This window comes from Pseudopodoces humilis, chromosome 1 (assembly GCF_049639895.1).
Source record: "Pseudopodoces humilis isolate 2021_Gansu_Grassland_sample_001 chromosome 1, ASM4963989v1, whole genome shotgun sequence".
Classification (NCBI taxonomy): Eukaryota; Metazoa; Chordata; class Aves; order Passeriformes; family Paridae; genus Pseudopodoces; species Pseudopodoces humilis.
Genome location: NC_142200.1, coordinates 133,365,455 through 133,384,460, shown reverse-complemented (window position 1 = coordinate 133,384,460; position 19,006 = coordinate 133,365,455). Strand labels below are relative to the sequence as shown.

The window sequence follows — 19,006 nt, the reverse complement described above, 5'->3', positions numbered from 1 at the left end:
TCTCACCATCTTCAGTCTTCAGGTTAGTGCTTCTTATATTGCTTACACAGTCTGAACTACTCCCAGTAAATTTAACTGCGCTACTCTTGCTGATTAGAAAAAAGCTCTGTATTAGATAAGAGCCATAACCACTTTAGAGTGTGTTTTTTAATTTTCTATCTTATTTGAAAAGTTAATGCTGAGCAATTCAACTTTTCAAATGGCTGGGAATTTTTCAATGTTGATCAGAGGATAGCTTAAAAGGCAAACTTTTATATAGGAATGGGTTACATATGACTAAGGTCTCAATGCCAAAAAGATCACATTTCTCAGTTTGAAATTTTTAAGGTTAAAGCTTGATATTTTTAAAACAAAGAATCCAGCTTTGTGTTGAAATATATTTTAATTTTGAAAAGCCTCATAAACTGTAATAATGACTGAGAATTATTATTACATATATTTTTAAAAATGCATGTAAAAAGTATTTTGATATGATTGGCAAAAAAACAAGTTTCTTTAACCAGTTTTTAACATTTTTTTTTATGAACCTTGGGTATTTTTAAGATTTTCCTCCCATTTTGGGACAGGAGCATTCTTGGCAATCTGTTCTGCACTGTAAAATTATTACTGAGCTTTTCCTAATGTTGTATCATTCCTGTACTCTTCTGTTTGTTTTCTCTACTTCTGTGACTTTTTTTTACTGTATTCTTTAGAGACCATCTCCTTGCTCAGTACACTGAGGTTGCTGCAGAGTTGTGTACCTCATTTCAACCTCTCTGGGCAATCCTTGTGCACTCATTAAAATCTTAAGTTCTCTGATACCTGTTTTTACTGTCAAGTAAACAGCTTTTTCTGGCTGCATTAGGCTTAATATTCTCTAAACTTCCACTATGACTTTTTACAAGTATTATGGAGACCTAGGATGCAAGTAGTTTGCAAATAGCTGAGCAGTGCCTGCCAGATGTGAGCACACAGGAGCACCTGCATTACATGGGGCGCTTCCTTTGGAGCTGGATGCTGGGACATCTGGAGGGAAGCATTTGTGAGAGGCTCAGCTCTTTTGTGGTTTGAATTCCGAGGCAGCTTGCACAAAAGAGAGGTGCTTAGGGGAACATACCTTGCACAGCTGAGCTGATCTAGCTGTTTTCTGCTGTCCATGGCCTTGGGTACTTGGTCCTGCCTCTGTCCTTGGACTATATTTGGTCTGATCCCTGGCTGAGCTCACCAGGACAGCAGAACAACCTAGCTGAGAGGAAGGAAAGGGTAGCAGAAGTGTTAGGCTGTCTCAGACAGCTCATGGGGAACCAACATCACATACGCAGTGGACACCAGGGGTGGACTGCCTATAACCTCCTTGAGACAAATCCCCTCATGACTCCTGCCAAGTTCTTCTAACAGTCTTAACTTCAGCAGAGAATAATGTTTAGCACATCATCTTTAAAAATCTGCTAAAAGCTCAGCTGTCATAACAATCAAGTTACTTTTCTGCTCTTTATGCCTCTTTAACATTGTACCCTCATCAAATCTAACCTGCCTTGTTGCCAAAGTGTCAAGATTATTGTTTCTGATTAGCCTGTGATATGGGCCTTCTTTAATCCTCTTACTAAATTCTTGGCTAACAACAATTATGTTCCATTTATGCTGCTGTTTATGCTTGGGCAGGATGTGAACTTCTGCAGAATTAATGTGTTAACCTTCAAATCTCTCCTTAAAACTGCTTCTCAAGCTTTTTATATATAATGCATTGAGGAGCTCAGCTCACCTCAAGAGCATGGGAAATAAAGAGGAGAGATTAAAGGGTTTGTGGTTGCTCAAAGAGGTGTATTAAAATCCACATCCCAAAATAAAAATTGACAGGACAAGGCCTGAAGAAACCCAACCTAATTGAAAATTTGTCTCTGATTTTAAATTGGGACAGACGACGTTATTTCTAGAGGCTTCTTTGAGAAAAACATTCACTTTAAGTATTTCAGTGATGGTGTGCAGCAGCCAACATCTCAGGAAATTGATAGAAAATAAAAAAAACCCCAAATTGTCTAGCCAGAGTTTGTAATTAACCTCTTTAACACTTTCTGGAGAAGGCTTTAAAAGGTATCAGTTGTTTTTATCCACCAGCTTTAACATAGCAGTAACAGTTTTGTTTCCCATATTTCCCAAGGTTGTATTTCCTTAGCCAGGTGTTGCACTGGGAGGTGTCAAAGGGGCTGTGCAGTTCAGGCACAGTGACCTGTCCCCATGACAGCACATGGGGTGACCTGAGTCCCCAGAAAGGTCCTGTAGATGTCCCCAACTCCCCACGTGTGATCGCATCACTCAGACTGTCTTCTGTTGCCTGGGATGTAGCTAAGGATTTCTAAGGGAAGAGCAAAAGAAAGAAGGAGCCGAAAACTATGGGGAAGGCTTTCTGAAGAAAGTCTGTGGAGTCTGTGCCAAATATAGGAGCCTGTGTAAAATACAGTAGTAGCAAGGGGAGAAAAAGGGGAAGGACTTCCACATATGTGGATCAGCATGATTCCCATAAGCAGCTTGATCTATTTTGTGTGAGCTCATTGTAATGGCAGTAACACAGAGATGTATGGTGGTGCTCTGGCTCTTTTGTGGTGCTCAGAAAGCCTACAGCTTTTTACCTAATGTATTGCAAACACTAGAATTAAGCACATAGTAACCAAAATCTTTACTTTTACTATGTGTTCTCTCATATTATGATTGCAGAATTGCAATATTCTTTGTGAGCTGCCAGGTCTTAGAAGTGAAACTGTGAATTGAGGTATTATCGGAATAGGAAGGATCCTATTAAATCCTCAAAAGTGTATGATGGGTGTGAGAGTAAATGGAGTGGTTATTTCACAGGTGATTCAGTAATTGACATGTGTTGCAGTACCACTGAGGATATATTGTTTACCATGGATTATCAAGGTTCTGCTGTACAAAAGAATGGAAGAGAGTTTAAGTATGGTATTGATAAAATGTGTCTCAGAACCCAACTTCTAACCGATTTTTCTTTTTAGCATAACATTTCCTTTTAAGCTCATAGTTATACACCGTTCTCTTAAGGATTCCTTTCCTGTTTCCATAATTTGACCTTTTTCTCTCCCAGTTCTTCTCAAAGCATATCCTGATCACACTCTGTAGGTGCCATTGTCTGCAGCAGCGAGTTGATACTCGCTATCATTCTTTCAGCTGCTGCTTTTTCTTTGAGGCTTCCTCTCTGTTTGTCTAATATAATGTTCATTCATTTTTCATGCTCTTTTCTCTGGGGAAGCCTGTAAAGATATAGTAAGAGATATATGATAAATTTCTTCAAGTAGATAATTTAAAATTAATATCTGGCTTGCTTGGTAAGTGGGACAAGAAAAAAAAGGAGTAGGTTTTGATAAATCAGAATGCATCTGGTAAAGCCTTAATGCAAGAAAAAAACATCCACCTGTACTTCTGGGAGCAATGGTCAGCCCTCAGCTCCATCACCAATAAATCTGGCTTCAGTTAAATGAATTTCATGTTCCTCCACTGTATTTTATTGTTCCCTTAGGTTAGCTAAAACCATTGCTTTTGCTGCTGCTGCAATCAATGATGTTATGGAACTTTATAGTTCAGACTGAGCCAAAAGATTGCAGTTAACTATGTGTGATGATGATGAAAAAGTCAAACTCTTTCTCTCCATCATTTAATCTCACCTTGAATTATATGTATGTCACCAGAAACACAGCTCAGACATTGTCTCTTCATTATTCTGCTTATTTATATGATTCCCAAGTAGTCTTCCAAATTGACAATCATCTGAAAGTTTCTTCAGTATTTTTTGTTAGAAGTTATTAGAAAATAATGATAAATTTTGAAGTTTCTGCAGAATATGACAGTATTCTTTTAATGGAAAAAAAACCCCAGACCACATGGAATTAATCAATTGTCTTCAACACTATTATATGCTGACATTTATGCTCACATATATGATACCTAAATAAATGACTAGAAGATAAATAGCAAAGCTAGTCCTCCTTTTTGTTTGTATAAAATCTTCTTCTAATACTACAGTTTCTATCACTTGCCAAAATTTCTAATGCTTTGTAAGTAATTCTTTATTTTGTGGACTTGTTTCCCATCATTGCAGGTAAAGTAGCAAACAGCTTTGTTGAGACTGTTTGACAGAATTCTCTCAGCTTGTGAGAGCCTGATAGCTAAAGAATAAAGCACGTCCTGCAGCTGTCACTTGTTGCAGAGGCAGGAGCTGTGGGTTATGCTCCCCAAAATAAGCCAGTTGACTTGGAGGTTACAGTGAAGCTGACCTCAGTGGGTTTGCTGCCTTATGCTGACAAGGGATGATTGATATCAAATGAGAAAGACCTCTTTTGGGGAGAAGGAATCAAGAACAAAAGGTTCCTACTGGCCTCTGCTTCTCTTGGGAAGAAGAAAGGGACCCTCAGAGTGTTCTGACCCTGCCAAGGACCAGGGAAGAGCTACCAGCCCTTTGTTGCTGCAGGGCAGGCTGGCTGATCAGTGGCCAGTGTTGGCTGAAGGTACTCCTCCTGCTAGTTGTGCTTAGTTTTCAACCCATAGAGGTACTTTTCTGCTGGTGTGAGGAGATGAGACTGTTGGCTTTGACAAACTGGACTGCATTCTTGCTGGTGGTGAATTAAACAAAATGTATTCATTCCAGTTTGATCGCAGAACCTTGGATTAAATTATGTTTTTCTCTATTTTCTCATAAAGGACCACATCTGCTCATATGGAAATAGCTTGTAACAACACTGAAACATAAATTATTTGATGAACTGCTTAGGACTATTCACGTAATGCATGATAATCCTGTGAACATGTTAATGAGTGGCAATTCTCTGATGATTGAACTGCTTTAAGATGTCTTTCTACTTATATGTCATTAGAATGAACTTGGCCCTTCTAAAACATCCATTATTCATCATGTTCCAATGTTGAATCTGACTGCATATCACTTGAATTTGCCTCATTTAGCAAAACAATCTATCCATTAAAATAGTTTGAATCATGTTTTCTAAATCAGAAAATCCCTAGTTTATATATTGTGTTAGTTGTCTTTTCAAGTATAGCAGAGCAAAATGTAGCATCCCAAATTGTAATTACGCACTTAGTGCAGTTGAATATGCTAACTAAAACTAAATGGAAGTTTTAAGAAGTACGTTTGTTGAAATCAGTGATTTTGTTAGCTGGAGAAGTAGGATTGGTAAAACAACTTGCTGAAAGCACAAGGTTGACCTTTCTTTCTGAAATAGTTGAGCAAAAATTTTTTCAGTAATCTGTTTTTTTTTGCATGCATTTCTTGTCCTGACGACTCAAGAAGGAGAGAATTATGGAGTAATACAAGTGTAAATATGAATACTTATCATAAATATATATTTTTAATGGGTTTTCCTGCTTTCCCATGTATTCTTTCATTTTACAAGTCCTGGATCCTTTCACACACTGTGAACCCCATTAAATCTTACATTAGATTTGCTCCTTTTTGAATCTATGTGTGATAGTTGCTGTAGAAGTGGTTCTTACTTCCCAACAAGCTCAAGAGATCCATTCCAGGGAGTGCTGGGCTGCTGAATGACTCTATGTTTGAAGATTTTTAATCATATGTTGCATAAGCTCCATCTCCTTTAACCAAAAGACAGCTTTTGGAAGAGGAGATAGACTATCAACTAAATAGACCACTTGAAAAGTATCAGCAGAAAATGCTTTTGTTTTTCAGTGTAGCTATGGATTCCCCGTTGAGCTAGTAAAATTCTGGCAAATAACAGTGGAGATGGGCTAATAACCTCCATACGAGCCAGAAATCTTTATTCTCGGAGAGCCTGAGTCTTGTAAAATATGCACAAATAATGTGGTGACCAACCTTTAATCTTTTTGTTTTAAAAATTAGTTCAGTATTTTTATTTTGCTTTTAAAATACTTTTTGGCCTTTCTAGGAAAGTAGTCATTTATGCTGGGCTTATTTCTCACAGTTTTTTGATCAGCTATGTTTTTAACATGTTCTATTTCAATCTGTTGCCAAAGTAAGATGTTTGGGCAGATGTGGAAACTTTGTGAATGCTTTTCTTATAAGCAGTAGTTAGGGATTTCTGTTGGTTGTACTCATGCTTTCACCAGCTCTTGGTACAATAGATGTTAATGCATTATTGATTAGTATGCAGAATTGTTAAAATGTGAATAAAATATGCATTGACGAAATGGAACAATTCTGTGGTGAGAGGAAAATACTGAATAAGGTACACTTTGAAATATATAAGTAGCATTGATCTCTCTGTGTTGGACTAAGAATGTTGATAGAATCAGAATAAACTAAGAAACTCGACTGTGGGCTCACTTTTACAAGTTCTGCCTCTTCCTGTGAATCACAATCTTTCTTTGTTCATAGTCCAGTAAATAAGAGTTAGTTTGCCATGAGTGAAGAATTAATTACAGTGAATTTTTAGTGAACCATTTCAAAACTGTATTAGCTTTTTTTTCACCATTCGTTCCTTAAAGATTTCAGCTTATGGGACATATATTTAGTGCTTAATCTATGTCAGTACCAAAACTGAGTTAGTGGTGCCTTAAGCTTTCGTAAACCTTTTAATGATTAAACTTCTAATGGTACGTTAAACTTTTCCTTCCAACTAACCATGATAATGTTTGTGGATATATTGCACATTAATGTGCAAATCAACCTTTAAAAAGCCTTATGTTCTTTATGGAAATAATTCTGAACTGTTTTGTATGGAGGAATAGTGCAAAGGGTCTACAGTTTCTAGACAATGGCTGTTTTTAAATATGAATTAATGTGTGTGTGTGTATTTTTTTAATGCAGCCCCTGTTCTCCCTGGGGCGTATCAACAAAGCCAGACTCAAGGATATGGATACATGCACCAGACCAGTATGTCATCCATGAGGTCCATGCATTCACAGCCTCATTCAGCAAGTCTGGTGAGTATTGAATTTAAAGGAGAATTTTGTTTGGTAAGCACCATCATCAGCTATTGCAAAATCTCTTAAAGATGACTGAATCAAACCCCTAGAGTTCTATAGTTCACCTATTTGACCATCTTTATCATAAATGTAACTGGTAGTCCTCATGTATGAAAAAGATTTAAGTGACTATGAACAGTGGTAAGAACTTTTATGTCTGAATACATTAAAAAAAGTATGATATTCATAGAGCAGAGAAATAATTGAATTCTTTACCTACTTAAAACAAGTGGGAGATGCTTGGACAGTGTTTTACAGGCTGAATTTTGATGTTACGCTCTGTGATGAACTCATGCTCACTGGACAAAAAACAGTGATCTCTTAAGATCACCCTGTTGGTTTAAATTAGTTTCAATTTTTTTGATGTGCTGATTTTGTGCTAACAGGTTTTGTGCCTACCTGTATTACTTCTGCTTGTAATCTCCAGATTGCTGTGCCCTTTCTAATTCCACACAACAGTCGTGCATTGACCTGTGTATGATGCAAATTTAGTTACCCTGGTGGGCAACTTTAAAAAAGCTTTATCATGAAACCACGGCCACCTCATGAAGTTCTTAACTGTGGTGGATGGGAATGTAAAGCTGGAGTGACTATTTAATTTTCAAAGTAACTGGTCATGGAAGGAGAGCTAAATGGTACTCAGCTGGGTTTTTTTAGGAAATTAAGTTATTTTTTAAACTCCCTATATAAAAATTTCAGTTTTGATGGTTATCATATTTTTAAAATCATATCGCTGCCTAGAGATTTCCTAGTTCAGATCCAGCCACTTTTTACCTTAAAAATATTATTATTTTGAATTTTGAACTATTTTGAATAGATGTATTTTATTACCTCTGTCACCTTTTTTAGAGATGAATAAATATTTAATTATGAACCAAACTTAGAGCTTGCTGAGCTGAAAAAAACTGTTTCTAAGATGAGATGAAACTTGTGGTTTTTTTATAAAACTCCATGACATTTTATATTGTAAAGGTCATGACTTTCTGTGTGGTGTGAGTACTTTCATGCTTGCCAGATTCTCAGCTGTCTGGGGCTGAGGGGGCAAACTTGCTGGAAAGTCTGGGATCCAGATATGTGCATCATTGAGTGAGTCAATAACCCGAGAAACTCTTTGGACACCTGCATGACAGCTGTGAGACAGCTGATAGTGGAATCAACCATCGATTTCCAAGGATATTACAAGGCACTTTGGGAGCTGGCTGTTTTCCAAAAGAGACAAAATCCAAGAAGTAGGAGACCTGGAAGCCTGGGCTTTCCCAGCAGATTTGCTAGTCATTGGGGAGCAAAGCAAACAGCCCTCAAATCCAGCAGACAAAATGAAGATGCCTGTAAATCTCAAAATGCACTTACCAGACTTGGCAGCTCTGTGGGCAGAGAGATGATCACTATTTCCTAATACCTCTGTGTCCCAGTCACTTACCTGACAGGCTGTTGAAACAGTTCAGTCATCTTGAGAATCATCATTTGCCTCTGTTTCCAGAACTGGGAGTGTGAAGGTAATAGGAAAAGGAAGGGAGTGATGTTAAAGGATTTTAAAAGTAAGACTGACTTATTCCAACAGGTTTATTTTCCCTGTTGTGAAACTGTTTTCACTTGACATCATTATAAGTGATAATATTTTGTCATGGGAAAAGAATGAAAACACTAAACATCATGATTTTAAACTGATTTTGGTGTTGTTAAAAACTGAGTGGATTTCCCTTCAGAAAATAAACCCCAAGAATTTCCAGAGAGAGGAAATCAAGGACTGCTGGCCTGGTGCTGACTGCTAACTTGCCAGTCTGGGGAGGAAGACAGAGTGTGATCTTACCACCCCAGGGTGATGATTCTGCTCCAAAAGAGGCATCTCAGATGCCGTTAGAAACCTGACAGGTTTCCTGGTCTTCCCACCTTAAGACCAGAATATTTTCATTAGCCTTTGCAGCTTATCCAGGTGCATTGGATGTTTCACTTAGCTATTGAGACACCACAGAGCAGTCTCAGAGTGTGTTTGGGGGAAGCCCCTGGCTGGGGATGTGTTTAAATGCAGCAGTTTGCACAGACTGAAGGTTGATGACAGTCTTGGAGTGCTTTTAAAATGGGGTGTGGACATGCTGTAGGAGATGTGACAAACACAATGCTCAGGTTCACTGCTTTCAGCTGCCTGTTCAGGTCTGGGCTTGGAGCAGTACTGCCAGAGATGCAGTGTTGTCTCGCTAGTAACAGGGGGAGGAAATACGAGAAATCTTTCCTTTGAGGGGAAGGAGTTTGGAGGAAAGGAATCTTAGAATAGTGACCTCAAAGCCTGAGCAGTTTTTGAGGCTTAACTGAAAGCAATTGTTATAAATGCAAAGGCAGATTTGGGTTAAATAAAAATAATTTATTATAAAACAATTTTTATAAAAAAAAATAAACAATGAGGGAAAACCACAATAAAACAAACAGCGCAGCGCTGGGTGGACAGGGGTCTATACCCAAAGGTATAGGTGTTCCCAAATCCACGAAGGAGGGTAAACTGTCCGGGGTTTTTATAGGGATTTTTAGCCTTGAGGCCAAATTCCAGGCAGGCACCCTTCATCAACAGTCCTTGATTGTCGTATGAATTGATTTCCTGGCATTGGAGAATAGAGTCGAATGGACGTCCGGACCGAGTCTCCTCATATGTAAAGAAATTCTGAGTGGCTCTTGTGGTTCAGGCCATCCGGATGGGATGGCTGGATCCGGGTTGGAGCCGATGAATATTTCGGTTGAATTTTTCCTTTTGTTTACTTGATGGCTTCCCCTAACGGTAGCCCGCAAGGCGAGGTGTTCGGGTCCGGTGATGAATATCTCGTCGGTGCTTCTCCGTTTTGGCTTGATGTTTCGTGTCCTGCCTATTCTTCCCCGTTGATGGTCACCGAGCCTGTCCTTGTCAGTTTGAGGAGTTTTTTTTCCTGTCAGCTTGATGGGCCGCGTCCTGTCTATTCTTTTGTTGATGGGCGCCGGCTAGGATCGTTATCCTTTGAGTGGGAATTCGTGGCTAGATCTGGGAAGGGCTTGTGTGTCATACTGTACTTTATATTTTATAGTATTGTTATATACATTTATTTAGATTTTTACGAATTTTTACAAGTTCATTTCTCACACAATGAAGCTGATAAAATCATTCATCAGTGCCTGAGTTTTGCCAGGACATCTCTAGGGCAAAAGTGATTAATATCCCATGGGTTATATCAGGGTGGAGATGATTGCAGAATCAGCTGCTGTTGTACATTCACTACTTTCAACTGAGTTGTTGTATTGTTATCAAATCTGCCCCCAAAAGGCACAAGTTCATTTTATAATCATCTTCACTAGTCTCCTATAGTGAGAAACAAAATTTTTCTAATTTCTAAATTTTCAAAATCTGGTTTATTTAATTTTGAGCTCTGTTTTGTAATAGACATGATCCTGACACAATCTTTGAATAGTTTTTTTTTCTCCCAGATAAATAGAATTATTTTCTGATTCTTAACTTTTCCTCGCTTTCTGTGAGCAGTTCTGCATAATGGGTGAATTAAATTGTTGCTTAGGGCACAAAGTGTTTTATAACAGAGAGCTCTGAAGGCCGTTTTCCTCTTTGGAAAATAATGGGATGTTTCCACATTGTTTCATATCCAAGAGTGGTAGGAAAACAAAACCTCTGCTGCAAGTAGGCTTTCCCTAATAGCTGCTGTCTGTGTAGGACGCTGCAAGTTACTGCCCTTTGCAAGGAGCCATCTATTGAGCAGGTATGAATTGGGGGTGGAAATACACACCTGCCAGCCCAGAACTGGCTGGAGAGCTGAGAATATAATAGCTGGATTTCAGTTCTACACATGGGCAAGACTTACTGTTCTGTCTTAGCAGTGGGTGTGTGAGACAGACCTTTGAGGAGGTGGGAGATAAGTGAGTTTTGACTCTTTTACAGAACTCCAAACTTACACCCTCGTGTAGCTTAGTACCCGCTAAAATCACTACTGACAGAGGAATAATTCACTGAAATGCATTTTAAAAATCCCTGCTTTGAGTCCTTTAGGCATTGTAATTCTCGATTATATAGCCCAGACTACACTCTGCAGTGATAATTAGGCATTAAATGCTAACAGGATTATTATGGAGATTTCTCCTGACAGCCATTTAGCACCTAATTAGGTGTTAAGGCCATAAATTTAGGTTTCTCAGCAGCATTTAGGTCCCTAATAAATTCTTTTAAAGTTTGAAATTGCAGGCTTGTCTTCACAACTGTGCACCACAGTGATGTAAGTCAAGCTGTCTTCAGGAGACAGCAGCAGCTTGTCCTTTTGCCATGGTGCTCTAAGGAAGAGTGAGCATCCTTCTGAGTAAGCAAAACCTCTCTATTTTTCCAGTTTCATGTTAGTTTAATAAAACACTGAATCTCTTCACTAGCCTTTTCCCATTTAAGGGAGACCTATAGGCATGGCTCTAGGCAAAATCCATTTACTGCCTTATACTAGATATAGACTTGCTACCATTTTTCTTAAATGAACCAACCCTCTTTTGAAATAAATTGCTTAAAGGTCTAACTGCTGCTGAGTTTGTTGTAATAGCATATTTTTCACTGCTTTTTTGGAGTGAGTTTCAAGGCTCAGCAGTGAGATCAGTTGAAATAGTTGGAAAAAATAAGATTCTGAAAGGCAGAGAGCCTTTTGACTGCTAGTTATCTACTTTATGAATATTTATGGAATTTTTGGTGATAATAGAACCCAAGGAATTATTTACTGTCATGTATTGCATAAAAAAAAAAAGATCCTTGTTTTCATTGAGTTCCATGCACACTTGGAAGACATTAAGGAGCCACGAGGAGAGCACATAACGTCTGGTTGAAAGCTGCTCTTGCTCCTACAGTTGCAGCCTGTAGGTCAGCAGAGGGACAAGGCATGGCAGAGAACAGAGAGCACACGACTCAAGTGCAGTTCAGGGTAGACTTACCAGGAAACGTGGTCTCCAATGGTCTCCATTTTCTCTCTGTTTAAACAGGAGCTGATATCACTGCCCTGTTTAATTTGCTCTACCAGTGATAAAGGTAGAGACAAGACTAAAAGTCCATTTCTAGCATGGGAGCAGTAATGATAAGTTGCCCTATAGAGTTTGGATTGAAAAATTCCACATTTCCAACATGTGACAAATGGCCTGCTCACTCCACGTGGAGCAATCTCCACTTTTTTGAAGAATAGTTTCACTAAAAACACTCAAGCCCGCATATGTATGATATGAACTAAAACTAATCCAGAGATGTTTTCTTGAGCAGAGAAGTTTGCTGTCTTTTAAAAGGCTCAGACAATAGTACTAGGCGTGAACTCACACACTGACTGTTTCTACCTTTTTTCTTTTTAAATTACTGTACTAGAAAAATTCAGCTACATATGGTAACATAGCAAAAATTACCGTAAGGGAAATTGGATATTATCAGTGATGCTTGAACTGCTTTTGACTTCTGTCAAGAGCCAGGGTAAGGAAAAGAAAGCACTCTTGGGAATTTTAAAATGAGCTAGTTTTATTCTGCTGTTAAGATACAGGGGGAGTCTGTTCTTCCTGACTTTGAAAATCCACTTTGAATTCCAGTAAATAATGGCATTTTATTGGTTGAGTGAAAATAAATGCTTTGTTTAGAAAAATAAAAAAAACTGAAATCTTGTCTTATAGTGGGCAGGGTTGTAAAGAAATTTCTCTTAGCTAATGATGGGATTTCATGTGCTAAATTTTGTCTGAATTTGAAAATACATGTATTCATTGAAATTATTTTTATAGACTTTTTAAAATCATGTTCTTCCTTTAGGTAATAATGCATTCATAATCCTTAATTCAGGTAAAATCATAATGGAATGAAGGACATTCAGTGAGATGAAAAAGTTAATGGCCTGGATGAAGACTGTGTTTCTTTTTGTAGTGAAGGGACAGGAGAAGCTATTTGTGAATCATGCTAATAGGGAGCAGAAGCAGAGCTAGCCTGGCTGGATGTAATGAACTGTTACTAGTGAATTAATGAGACAACAGCTAGAATATGTCAATATGCAGTGAATGGCTTGAAATCTGTTTGTTTGAAGCCATAAGACAATGTGAATTAACAGAATAATTATTTTGCTAACCAGAGCAAGGGCCTGTATTCACTGTATATTTGACAGGATTTAGAAGGACATACTGTTCCTTTTCAACAGTAACTTCTGATTTCTCTCACTGCTTTGCTCCCTCTATTCTTTTTTCCTTCTCTTTTCTTCTTTGTGCAAGAGAAGGAACCAAGGAATCTCAAGTCTAGACTTGAGATGTTACAGTCTTGTTTTCTTTTCCTCAACAGAGAACATACAGAGCTATGTATGACTACAGCGCTCAAGATGAAGATGAAGTTTCCTTCAGGGATGGTGATTATATCATCAATGTGCAACCAATTGATGATGGCTGGATGTATGGTACTGTTCAGAGAACTGGGAAAACAGGAATGCTTCCAGCAAATTATATTGAGTTTGTTAACTAATTTTTGTCTCTAGTCCTTTGAGCTTTGTTATGATTTACTTAAAATCTAACCTTTTAGAAAAAAATCAGAAGAATCTTTTAAGAGTTCATGATCATTACTTTATCACTGCTATAACAGTTTGCATTCTCACTCAGAATCCATTTTAGAGTCCTTTAAAGAAAAAATAAATAATCCACAACAAGTTCAGAGCTTTGAAAACAGCATTGCTTATAATAGTGCTCTCTCAAAATGAAAAACATGTATGGAAGCCTGGTGCTGCCAGTCCTATAAAGACTTTGGTCAATTAACTTTAAAAGGGTAATGCCTTTTCCTTACACCTCAAAGACGTTATAACCATAAAATTGGTTCATTTCTTATGGCACTCTGAAGTCACAGGAGGTTAACACATTGAGTTTGAACAGATCTTCAGATTCTTAGGGAAATGTTAAATGTTTAAGCAGTTAGCTTCCTAATAAAAATTAATATGTTGAGTAGATAATTCAGTCATTTGAATTAAAGACAAGTAACATGTCAGTAAAAAAAAACACCAATAAAATCCCCTACTGCCCAGCAGCCTTACAGTAAATATGTCTATTTTGACAGCAAAAATTTCCTGACTCTCACATATCCACATTTATTCTTGGATTACCCATTTTTTTCTTGTTTCCAAGTGATCTATTAGCTTTGCTTCCATCCTAATCCATCCGTTTTATCCAGGTCTGGATCCATGGTTCTTCAGTATCTTTTCTGCAGAAGATTCCTTGCAAAGACTATCTAAAATATAAAACCTGTCAACTCTTCTGTTTCCGTGTAATAGTACTTAGCATCTAAATAGAAACTTCCATTAGGGCAATGTACAACCAATACTTCATGTTAGCTCCTTTACCTGTAGTGCTGTAAATAAATACCCCCGGTGCTGTGCAGTCCCACAGAGCCTGCAGTCACATCCCTTTCTCACCACAGCTATCTCGCTTAATGGCTGCTTTGCTGATGAGCTGTGTGCCTCCCCCTGCTGCAGAAACACTTGTGCCTCCGTCCAGCAGCGGAGGAGAACTCTGGTTCTTGTAGTGCATCTCGGATCAATGGCTTCAGTTTGCTCCCAAATTCTTGGTGATCCAATGGTGGGTTGTACGCTTGCCAAATGATTAAATATGGAGAAGAATTATGTTTTCTTTAAGAATTATGTTTTCTTTTAGTGACCTAATCTTTCTCATAACTGACATCAAAGGGAAAGCTAACTAAGCAAAATCCAGCATACTCTATGCCATTATGTTTCAGTTTAGCCATCTGTTGAAAACAGTAAAAATATTCTGCTGACAAACCTTCACATGTGCTATTTGGTGTCTGTTAACTTAGGGCCAGAATTGAGAGATCCAGGTCTCAGATGTGAGGCTGGCAGAGGATCTGACAGCTGGTGACACAGTGGATCTGTAAGAGGGATTTTGTCAGCAGGCTTGGGTCACAGGCAACTTGGTTTTGCTTTGACTGGGTGCTGCATTCCCTCACAGGGAGAAATTGTGGAAGGAAGGAGAAAAGAGTTAAAGATTCATGTGAGAGATTATTCATATGGATGCAGAGATGTGTAAGGAAGAAAACGTTTTTCCGATCAAATAATTTGTGGAGTTCAGCCGTGTGCTAAGAAGTTAAGTTTGGAGTAGCCCTCAGAATACTGAGTCTGCACTGGTTTTCTTTAATTTCTAAAATTTTTAAAGTAGAATTTTATATGGAGCTTTTAGACAATTTTATATTTCTCATCTCACATAGTAGGCAACCCTGAAATAACTGTTTAAAAAATAAATAAGGAAGGCAGGATGGATTTGTGAATGTGACATTTCAATGATGTCAACTGAAAGTTGCAAATGCAAATACCTGCAAGTTCTATTTTTGCAGACAGTTTTTGCATACAATTCCCAAAGAACTGGAAAGCTTATGCAATTTTATTTTGGGTCTTGCTAACACAGGGATGATACCAGCTGCCAAGCAGAATGGAATGACTGCATAAAAAATAATAAATTAAAAAATGTCCATGACTGTGGAATTACCTGTGCTTTCTTGTCAGCAGCCTAATTTCAGGCTAAAACTGTCCAGGAGTATCTAACTTCAAAAAATGTGTTTTGAAAGCAGAATTCTGTGACTGTAAATATGCAATTTATATAGTTGACTGCTGTGATTTAAAACTCTTGCAAGTTTTACATAAGGAGCTGCTCTTGCAGCAGACCCTTGTGCGTTACTGGCGACACCCACATGAAATCAGCAGGTCAAATGGCTTTTTTAAAGGCTAATGTGGTATGCTGAGCTAGAAGCTCTGAAACAAGCAATTTGCTTCTGTGCTGGTTTTCATCACTGGCCATCAACAGCGAGGAGAGGAATTTTATCTTCTGCTGGCTGGCAAATTTTTCAGATGATGCCTGAGGCACAGTTGGCTGTCACTGCTGTGCTGCTCTATTAGCGGTGTAATGCTGACAACAATAAAAACAAGATGTCAGTTTGCTAACCAAATAAGAATAAAAAAGAAATATAGAGAATGTCTATATGGCATCAAGTTGCAATTTTTAGGGACTTATAAAACAGAGTCTCTACCTGTAAATATACAATAATTCTTCCTAAATGAGGAGACAGCTTTCTGTGTTGAATACTTTACATATAGAAGTTAATCAGAAAATGAGCATTTGGTGACATTAGAGAACTATGTTATGCTGAACAATAGAAATAAAATTTCCTTTATGAATTTTGAATATTCATTAGCCTTGCAAAGCAGCTCAAGCAATTTGTAAAAAATAAAAGGTCAAGAAAACAAAACAGTATGTGAATTGTATTTCTCTTGAGAATGGTATGTCAGCAGAATTACTAAGATCTGGTTTAAGTTACTTATTCTTGTAGTCAATTTTTTTGTCCTATGTGCTTAGAAATTCATATTTATATGGAATGGTTCCTGCTTTTTGATATAAAACAAACTTCAGTGTGATTTTGCAGCTTTGTTCTAAGCAATGCAAAGGCCCAAAATTATCAGAATGCAATTATAATTTTTTTTAATAAGAACTAAAATTTGTAAGGCAGGGAGAGTAAGTCATTAACTAAATTGTGCCAGCACACGTTTTTTAAAGCATATGTTGGGAGACTGTTACGTGCAGTGTGATATAGGGGTGAAAAAAAGTTAAATGCTGTCTTGTCATCTTTAAAGTTTATACTCATTTTTAGCACAGCATGTTCCCCTCACTGTTCTTTCTTCCTGTAGTTAACATTTTTCTGGGGAAAGGAAAGGGCTTTTTAAGGACTTGAATTTCTCAAGCTGTTCCAAAGTTCAGGTTGGAAGTCCACGTGTTCCCATTTTAGAAATAAAGAATTCTGTAAAGAATGCTGTAATTCTTGCTAACACGAATATAAATGTAGAAAACAACATAGAGCATATTCATGCATACATACAAGAACAAATGGGTGCCTTGCTTTTCATTACTCTTTCTTGCCTGGCTAATCTTCATTTTTTTAAACAAAGCTATGTACAGGTACTGCAGTTGTAATTTTTCATTATGGAACATTAGCATTTAGTCTTGATGAAACAGGGTTTTCTTGATTACATTTGACATACAATAAACTACTTCAGCAGATTGGGATTTGATGGAGAATCACCTCCCATGGATTATGTTTTTGACAAATGTGTCCCTGCCGAGTGTTTCTTGGGGATGTGGAAGGTCTCCAATACTTGGTAAAGGTAATAATTCTAGTTTTTATTGTACAATGACTGCGTGTCATCTTGTACAATGAAAAAGAAATGACAAATACAGAGGTCTTTGGCAGAAGGTGGTACAGGGTATAAAATCATAGATTTTTATTAGGTTGATTAATACTCCATTTAAAATATAGAATATGCTTTAGTTAGTAAATGTTGAAATAATATACTGAAACAGACAGAAGATGCTGTTGAAAGAAGTCCTCCAAACTGATGTGCTGGCAAATGCAAAGTACTATTGAGCTGTAGAAGATGAAACCATTTTGCAATGCTTTAGTGATTTTCTCCAGCTTTATGCCATAGGAACCCCATCTCTCCTTTGGAAAGAAAACCTGAAAGCTCTATTTCCTAAACTGCCTGCACTACAACAGTATATTCAAAGGAATTTCATATGCTTCTTGTGTCTGATAAATAGAATTTGCATATTGTACTTAAGTTGTAATCCAGTTGTTGTTGACATTTGTTTAATTATTATTATTTTAGGGGGGAAAAGAAGCTATACTGTAGCATTTCAATTGTGTATTTAATATTACTATTAGAAATTGCTAGACCATTGGAAGACAGCAATGACTGTATCGACATTGATTAGCATGATGTGGAAAATCTCTCAGCTGTTGGTTTTTGCAGTGTGATATAAAAAGCAAAAATGAACCGCTGTGCAGTTTGGCTTATGTTTGCTTTAAAGTGTGTAAAGTTTTAGTTATTTTGCAAAACTGTACTGTATTTGGGGGTATACAGTTATGAAGGTAACAATTGTTTTTCAAAGGACAGATAAACTTACTCTTTGTTCATATGATGTATCATCTTAATTTGGCTTTTGTTATGCAGAAAGTTAACACCAGCTATTAAAATATATTTTAGTAGAAATGCTTTAATTCCTGTTTCTTCCTCTACACTGTGAATATTTAAGCTTTGGTGGACTAGAGCAACATCATGCTGCCCAAAGTACTAACCTATGCAACCTAGTTCACATTTTAGTTGATGTCACAGTGGATGTAACATAACAATTTATTTTGCATAACATTAAACTTCATTCAAATAAAATATTAAACCCAGCACTATGTATGTATTATATTCATAAACAACACTCTGTAAAACTACCATACCCATTAGTATAAGCTCTCAAAGATGGATATTGCTTTAACTAAGGAAGCTTTGAGTTTTCAAACTTAAGTAGAATATTTAGCACTATTTGTCAAGCTTGATCTCAGAAAATAGTTTTCTAAAACACTGTTTTATTTCAGACATGGCCTCTCCTTAAAAGGTTAATTTGCCTTTTTCAGTCTGCATTTGTAACCCTTCAACAGAACATCAAGTTACATTCCATGACCCTTGGTTTATTTAAATAAGCAAATATAGTAAGTGAAGGATGTTTTAATTGATACTGGTTTGCTTGTCTTTGAATGAGAATTTGGTTAGGTGTGCTCTCAGTTCAGCACTAATAAAGAAGATTGCATTGCTGGCTTCTTTAAGACAATTTTATGTACAAATGTCATCTTTATTCATTTGCACAAGTAAACTATTTTTAAAACATGTAAGAAAGTTTAAGGTAAAATAAAATGAAGAAGTATTTTGGAACTGCTCTGCCTGTAGTTGAAGAAGATTATTATGCTTAGGGACATGTTTTATTTATTTGAGTATTCAGTGAAAAGTACAGTGGACTGCATTAGAATTTTTATGTTCTTGTCAAGTGTTGGTTTGAAGAAGAGCAATGTATGAGGACAAATGGCAGCTACAAATGGAACTGATTAGTTCCTCCTAGGTAAGTGACATGCAGTTGCTACCATACTAATTTCTCCTTAAGAAATGTGTTAGCATTTCATATGAAGTTTAATTGGTTACAAAATTTTGATTCCCTGTTCTGTAGTGCTTTTATATATTGAAGT

General features: G+C 37.2%; 1 protein-coding gene across 8 annotated transcripts in view; it reads left to right on the top strand.

Moving 5' to 3' along the window:
- The window catches only part of NEBL (nebulette), a 249,713-nt gene extending 231,015 nt beyond the window's left edge, over window positions 1-18,698 (top strand). For all 8 annotated transcript variants that reach the window (XM_088052390.1, XM_088052386.1, XM_088052370.1 and 5 more), the window contains 2 exons: window positions 6,788-6,903; window positions 13,238-18,698. In XM_088052390.1, coding sequence (XP_087908516.1) covers window positions 6,788-6,903; window positions 13,238-13,414 — 293 coding nt within the window. In that variant the 3' untranslated portion in view covers window positions 13,415-18,698. The remainder of the gene's footprint in view (window positions 1-6,787; window positions 6,904-13,237) is intronic.
- Window positions 18,699-19,006: the final 308 nt, after the last annotated feature.